We start from the raw sequence: 8,288 nt of genomic DNA, 5'->3' as shown, positions 1-8,288 counted from the left end.
CACATGTCATCATAACTAAACAAAACATTTTCTTTCTTAATAAAAATCAGCAATGAGCTTTACACTCACTGTCATTGCAGAGAACATAGCAGTGGCGGCCATTTTGTGGTCCCACAGATTTGATTATGTGTCAAAACAAATATTTGAATATGTCATTACATTATATACTATATTTAATAAATACCCTTCTTTTTGCAGTTTTCAAATATTGTTAGACACAGAACCAAATCTTTTATGTTTATGATTCACCAGGAGCCTGTATGGCTTGGTTTCAGGCCCTTAAAATCATTTATGTAAATATTTTCGGAAATCTCTATGGGAAAAAACAATCTGTGGAATTACAAATGGCCGCCACTGCTACTGTATGCTCTATAGCAGACATGACAAAGACATTGCGTGTGCGTAACACGTCACGACACGACCTTCAGCTTCCTTCATCTTCATCATTAGCCGGAGGCATCAAACATCACGCATCAAACATCTTCTTACGACCCTCCATCCCTGACATGGCCTCCACATTCTTACGCCAGTCGCCCACCTCAGCCGTATCCTGGGAGAGAATTCAGAGTTACTGTTAAATTTAACGGGTCCGGTTCCCTAACGATTCCCTCTTAACGGTCCGATTCCTTGACGGTTCCCTTTCTGTATTTCCTTCCTATCAAAATATATATATATATATAATTTTGTCCTTCGTTCAAATTTTGGATAAACGCAAATTCAAAAACTCCTTCCTACAGTATTGCATACATAAAATCTATCATAGTGAGGTCCAGGGACCCTCTGGGTTCCTTTAGGGGGTTCCAAATGGACCCTTACAGGTCTGTAACTCTGATTGACCCACAGGTCCATTTGGTTCCATTTGTACACTGTACACTCTCAGAGTTATGGTGGTCCTTGAAATGATGAAGTTTGAGAACCACTGGTATTGTGATTGTATACTGTAGCAGATGTAAAGTCCACATACCAGCTCTGACAGTGGGATAACCCGCTTATGAGGTATTTTTACTTTACTGGAGTATTTCCAATTTTCAATAATTTGACTTCTACTCCATTGCATCACAAAGTAAATATTGTACTTTTTACTCCTTTACTACAGTAACTTTAGTTACTAGTTACTTTGCAGATTTTGATATTATTACAAAACCGATTCAGACCTATCCTACTATCCTACTATCCTACTATCCTACTATAATTCTAGTAACCTCTGTAGTGGTGAGTAGGTGCGTAGGTGAGTACGTGAAGATACCCGGTTCTCCTCACTGGCTGGACCAATTGCTCTGATTTTGCACACAGCCATTGACCATTACCATCTCAACACAACTGTGAAGCCCGTTTTTCAATTTCATCAAATCTCAGCTTCTTATTAGCGTTTTTGTGTCAAACACTGTCGCCATGGTTACGGGGCTGCCCAGCTATGGGATGAACTGCCTCCCGGGTTGCCAGATCATGTGCGCATATCCCCCCACGGCTGCGCTGCGCCGACCGGGTATGGTCTAGTATATATAAATTACTTTGGCAATTTGAAAATAGCAATAGATTTTTATACATTATACATTTGAAAACTTGCGAAATGGGGACCTTCTGCATAATGAGTACATTTACTTTTGGTACTTTAAGTATATTTTGATGCCAATACTTTTGTACTGTGGACTATTTTGAACCATATCTCCCTAAAAGTATTATATTTTGGGTCACTGAGTTTAGTATAAAGTTACCAAGATTCGAAAATAACTTGTAACAGACTATTTCTACAATAGGGTATTGATACTTTTACATAAGTTAAACATGTGAGTACTTCTTCCATCACTACCAGCTGGCTGGCAGGCTGGCGTGTGGTTTACCTTGTCTTGTTTCACGTCTTCCTTCTTCACAGACTTGAGGTTGGCTCGGAGGTCCATGGAGCCCTTGTGTTTGGATCCCAGCAGGGCTCTCATCATCTCGTCCGCAGACACTCTCACCTTCCGCAGGGCGGGCTTCTTGAACTTGCCTCCCAGGTCCTGTATCTTCAGCTTCAGTTCGTGGATCTGACAAAACAGTGTGACAAGTGTGAGAAGACACACAATATTGCCTTTAATAGAATTCACACAATATTTCATACAGTTTGTTAGTTCTGTCCGAATATTCAACTATTCAAATATCAATACCACTATTCGACAATGTACTGTAGGAAAAATATATATATATTATTATATATATACAACAGCTATGCGGCTGTGGGCTCTAGTGTGTAGTTCTCCTAATTCATTCATGGTTGATTGTAGTAAAATTGTCAACTAATTTCATACTGTACTGTTGTATCACTCAATGTAGGTGGGTCGCTTAAACAGCAGGACTCATGCACAGAAAGGTAAAACTATGGAAAAAAAACATGACTTTACGCTTGCAACAATTTAATGAGAAATGCAGAGAAATGCTCATTTTTATTGAATGGGAAAAAAAAAGATATAACCCACAAATATTTGGCTATTCGAATACTTTTTGGTATTGGAAGTCGAATACTAAAAATCTGTATTTGCGAATGCCCAGAGAAAAGACAACCATTACTGGAATGTGGTCAGAAGATCAAATGTGCAGTTAATATCCCGTCAGATCCAGGTTTGCTGTTTAGGTGACATTAGAGTTTAAAGGCTTAGTTCTATGGTTAGAAGGTTACAAAGACAGTTGACTGTTTAAAAATTGTTATTGATCTGATCTGTGTGAGAGCAAATATTACACATCAGGCCCTGGAGGAGGAGACCATCTCGTTCTTACATCTTTGTTGTGTTTATTGACTTTGGATTCACAGTCGTATCTCTCTTCATCCACCGACTCGATCTTTCCATTGAGCTCCTTGCACAGATTCTGTTGGGAGAAACACGGTGAGTACAATGTACTTCCCAAAAGGGTCGTTTCATATTCATTCACTTACTTCTAATACTTTTCTCTTATTTGTTATCGCTTACTGTAGAACAGTGGCTCTCAACCTTTTCAGACCTCGACCCCGCCCCAAAACAATCATAGTTGAACTGGGGACCCCCCACCCTGACAAGCACTTGGAATTGTAGGAGATGAGGTATTACATTTAGTTTGACTCGGTTCTACAGATAAATATTGTGAAAATAGCTGAACTACAAGCATTGCGAGGCGTTGTGAGCTATGTGTCTATTTTCAAGGTCTTAAATTGTAAGTTTTAAGCCTCTTTCTTATGTAATATTAAAACATTTGGCCAATGTTGAATCGTTTTCTATAGTAGGGACGTAAGAATGAGGCAAACGTTGTGAAAATAGCCGATCTACAAGCTCACAACACCTCGCACTCTATTTATCTGTGGAACTGAGTCGATCTAAATGTAATGCCTACAATTCCAAGTGCTTGTCAGGATGTGGGGGGTCCCCCCAGTTCAAATATGATTATTTTTGGGGGGTCGCGGCCTGAAAGGTTTGGGAACCGTTGACGTACTGTACCTGTAGGTCGTCCTGGGACAGTCCAGACAGCTGCAGGGGCTGTATCTTCTCTTCCAGGTATCTGACCTTCTCATCGTCCCTCTCCTGCTTCTCTTGTTCTAGATCCTCACATGCTTTGGTGAGGAGTAGGATCTGGAGGGAGTGAAAACATGGAGCTTTTTTTTTACTCCACTTTCTGCCTTTTTGTTTGGTTTTTTAACTCAACTTGACTAACACTTGCCTTTTCGTTTGGTTTTCAACTCAACTTGACTAACACTTGCCTTTTCGTTTGGTTTTCCATCAGGTAATAGTACATGGTCCTTTTTTGGTATCACCTTACCCCTTTTTTAAAAACCAATTCAGTAATTATGCCAATGAATTCCTCCCCACACTCTGTGTTGCCAGTGCCACTGCTGTTAAAGCCTGACTATGAATAGAGATGTGCCTTGCACTTTTCACTTGCCCATTGGTGTGGCCTTGGGCACAAAATGTCAACTGTAGGGACTTCACACATGCAGTTATAGATCTATAAATACCAACCAAGTTAAAGATAAATGCACTGCAGAATAAATTATGTCTGTCCTAGAATTTGAGAATGTAGATGTGACTCACTTTGAGGGAGAGCTTGCGCGAAGCTGAGATCTTCGACTTCGGCTGTGGGGAAAAAAGCGGATTAAATACATTATAATTAAACTGTATATATTCAGCAATACGTTATTACTTTATTATCTGGCTGCCAGTTGCCAGCTGTACATAACTCTGTACATAAAGTCTGACAACAAAGCTTCTTGATTCTTGAACATGTATGGAGAACTATGCAAGAAGACTCTCGATCCCAAAGCCATATGCTCTTTCTCCCAGGCCAGCCATAACTAGAGATAAGGTTTTATTAATAGGATGAAGTCAAAAGGGAAACACTCCACGGTACAGGCACTCCAGCTGATAACAACCAGTGTCTGATAAGCAACAAGTGGCAGTCACAGTGCCCCCAGCATGCCAGGAGTTCAGCGCACTGATGCCATGATGTGTGTGAGGGAAATTATTATCACTGAACAATAACGCTGGCTCACCTTGGTATTCATTGGTCTGTAGGGGATGTCACTCTCCTGCAACAATAGCAAATTATTTTTAATTAATTAATGAAAAACAAATGGTGTTTTGATAGGAAGAAAAGGAGATTAAGATATAAATGTACTTGTAATGTGATCAAATCACACATACATATTACATCGTCACCTCCTATGCCAAGTTTTTCAGAAAACAGAAAATAATTAACCAAAACAAACAATATGATATTTCTTAATCATTTCACTCAAAAGGTTTATAGCAATATTTGACTATTGATATACAAATAACACAGTTATGTAACGTAAGAGGATTAAAAAACTTAGGCCAATCTGTGTTTTGACTTGAGGCCAAATTATTTGTGGAGTAACTGACTTACTCCAGACTTAGGCCATTATTTGGGCCTAGGTCACAAGACAATGTGACTTGGGCCAAAAATTGTCCCAAGTCACAATGTCTTTGACTTAAGCAACATAAAATGGCCTACAGTAGGTCACACTCTTGACATAGGCCATTATACGGCTGGGGTGGTAACATCATGATCTATTCAATAAGGATATAGGCGATTTTACCAGAAGTGGCCAGTGTCATGAAGAGCTGATTTAGGCAAAAATAACATTTTCCTCAAAACATTACTTAGGCCATAAGTTTAAGAAGGTGATGACATTGTAAATCACTGAAGCCCAATAGTAACAGAGGCCTATGGTGCATTTCCGCAATTAAAAAAAAAACATTTTGTATGCATTTTGAATACTCATTTATATCTTAACACTTTCAGCCGGACGTCCCGCCAGGCTGAAAGGGGTTAAGATATAAATGCACTGTGATCTAATATAGTCAATATCACACAAACACTACATCACTAATGACCCATAACAGTAGCGTTGTATTGTGAATAATAGTGCAATGCGGATCTGGCTAAAAGCAGCATGTATACAGTATGGTTACAACACAAAGCTGAACAACATGAAAGAGGCTCTGTCTGGGTCCTCTTTGACATGACTGGGACTGAGCTCCACTGTAATGTGATCCATACAGGAGCATGGACTGCTGTGTGTGTAGCCTTCACCATCCTCTGACACCCAGAGATTAATGGAAGTACACAGTGCTATCAAATCACTCTCTTGTGGATTCAGTATCACATGGCTTTTAGCGAGTGGTGGACAATATAGACCTACCGGTACATTTAGTCTATTCGAGCACTGTATTTAAGTGCATTACAGTATCTGTACTGAGCATTTAAAAAAGAAAAACGTTTTTGCAAGCTTATGAATTTCCCTCCACTACATTCAAAGACAAATACTGTACTTTTGACTCCACTACATTTCTAGGACGGGGCCCCAATGACCCAAACATACAGCTAGCTGATCTAGAAGCACACAATGTGAGTATTTGTAGAAAGTATTTGTAAAAGCCAGTGCTGCAGTTGGCTACTTTAACTGTATTACACTGAGCAACTGAGTTTATTTTATATTTGACCAGCAGTCTATACTTTGACTAAGAATGACTGATGAACAGCGTCACCCACAACTGTTAGCATGACGGCCACAATCATGACGGTGTGTCAGACCTCAAGAATGAACAACATCTAAATATAACACCAGTTGTTATAACTTGTCATCAACATAAAGAAATAAATATGGCCTCTCAATACACTAAGCATTTTATAATAATTAATATATACACACAATGTCTATTATCACACTATTAAAGGGATAGGCAAAGGTGTTATCTAGAGTGAAGTAGCACAGCCATTGGCACTGATAACAGTAATTTCATTTCATTTTCAAATCACGATTTGTAGAGCTGCCTAGAAAGTCTCCACATACTTCGACTTACAACAGTGTTGCAACAGTGTTTGAAGATTATTGCATTTCTTTTAAATGTCTGAACATCATCATTTTGAAATGTTGATGTCCTATAGGGTTAGCAAGTGGCTAAAGGGAAATTTCAAACTTCAGACAGTTTTTAAGTTGCTTGAGTCAGTATGTAGATAGTAGATATACATTTTTATCGGACACGCCCCCTTCCTATATAAACCCATGGTAACTTTAAACTCCATTTTAACCATGATATGTTAGATTCATTGAAAATACCCGTCCTTCATTGATATTCAACTGATATTGTCCCACATGGTTTGTCAATAACTTTTTTCATGTATTTCTTATTTATTTTTTTGTTAAAAAAATAATACAATACAAATATTTATGAAACTTTATGAAAATAGTTATTGAAAAAAACAAGGCCCCCTCACTTATTAGAAGGACAATATCAACCAGCAGAACCTAGAATGGGTATTTTCAATGAATCTAACATGGTTAAAATGTTAGATTCTAAAATCTAAATACTGAATCAAGCAACTTCAAAACTGTCTGGGGTGTTCACAAAAGCCTGAGTAGACGTTAAAATGACCCCAGACATGTTTGAAAGTGAAATATCCCTTAAAGCCTGTGTGTGTTTGCACCTGACTAATCCAACTTAAAATCATTCAAATACAACAAAAAATACAACAAAAGAAGACAATTAATAAATAAATGAATGAAACCTGACAAAGCTAAAGGTCTCATTGTGTTACCTGGTTTCTGGGGTGTCTGCAGAAAGAGTCAAACAAGGCATGCCAGAGACAGAGAGGGGTTTATATAAGGAGCGGTGGACAGTCGGTGGACAGCAGATAGCGTCAGGGCCCCAAGAATGTGCTGGCAGGAGGCCAAGCATGAAATACCACCTCGGCTGTCTTTGTGATAATATACTGTGTAGAGAGAAACAGTGGTGGAATGTAGCCTAACATTTACTCAAGTAACTGTATTGTCCCCAAGTACAATTTTGAGGTACAAAATCTCTGTCAATCCCATCCAAAAATGAGGAATAGTTGCATCTTTAGAATGGTTGGCGAGTGTGGTACTATAATTCAACCACATTTCCATGGCACTATCGGTAGGAGTAATGAGCAATACATGGTTCTCAGTCTGTCAATGCTCTCTGTATCCCCGAGGCAGCAAACAGAAAGCATCACCTGATTGTCTGCACGGTGTCATATACAGTCACATGGAACTACTGACATTCTCCCCACTGCTACTAGGAGTCAATGGCCTCATGAACTGCCCGAGAACCAGTTTAAAGACCATATAGTATTAATGACTTGTTAAAGTCAATACAGTTGGTCAATGATTTAAATCTATAACTTGGTAAATTGTAAATTGATAATAGATCATGAATAAGCTTAATAAACTATTAGCATTTCATAAACTGTTTTGGAACTTCATGTCAATAATTTATAGACCTTATTGGGATGCTATCTAAGTTGCTAACTATTTCTTGTGTAGCCATATTAACAAAGGTAATCTTTGTGCTACTGTATGAGAGAGAGAGAGAGAGAGAGAGAGAGAGAGAGAGAGAGAGAGAGAGAGAGAGAGAGAGACAGGTTTATTGTGACATCACATTGTGAATAGGATATATATATATATATATATATATATATATATATATATATATATATATATATATATATATATATATATATATATATATATATATATATACACACACACACACATATATACACATACATACGTATATATATACACACATATATACACATACATACATACATACATACATACATACATACATACATACATACATACATACATACATACATACATACATACATACATACATACATACATACATACATACATACATATATATATATATATATATATATATATATATATATATATATATATATATATATATATATATATATATATATATATACTATGTAGTATAGTTGCTTAAGAG

At 37.8% G+C, this 8,288-nt stretch overlaps 1 protein-coding gene across 1 annotated transcript; it reads right to left on the bottom strand.

Moving 5' to 3' along the window:
* Window positions 1–422: 422 nt before the first annotated feature.
* LOC311039718 (troponin I, slow skeletal muscle-like) lies at window positions 423–7,084 on the bottom strand. The gene is made up of 7 exons (XM_084049672.1): window positions 7,063–7,084; window positions 4,493–4,528; window positions 4,035–4,076; window positions 3,444–3,575; window positions 2,752–2,841; window positions 1,842–2,024; window positions 423–550 (listed from the first exon to the last, which is right to left on the bottom strand). The coding sequence occupies exons 2-7, from the start codon at window positions 4,502–4,504 to the stop codon at window positions 467–469; spliced, it is 543 nt and encodes a 180-aa protein (XP_083905798.1). The 5' UTR covers window positions 4,505–4,528; window positions 7,063–7,084; the 3' UTR covers window positions 423–466.
* Between the last annotated feature and the right edge of the window lie 1,204 nt (window positions 7,085–8,288).

This window comes from Gymnoscopelus microlampas (assembly GCF_963454915.1).
Source record: "Gymnoscopelus microlampas genome assembly, chromosome: 23".
NCBI classification, from domain to species: domain Eukaryota; kingdom Metazoa; phylum Chordata; class Actinopteri; order Myctophiformes; family Myctophidae; genus Gymnoscopelus; species Gymnoscopelus microlampas.
Note: the sequence above shows the minus strand (reverse complement) of the source record. Positions and strands in the feature narration are given on the sequence as shown.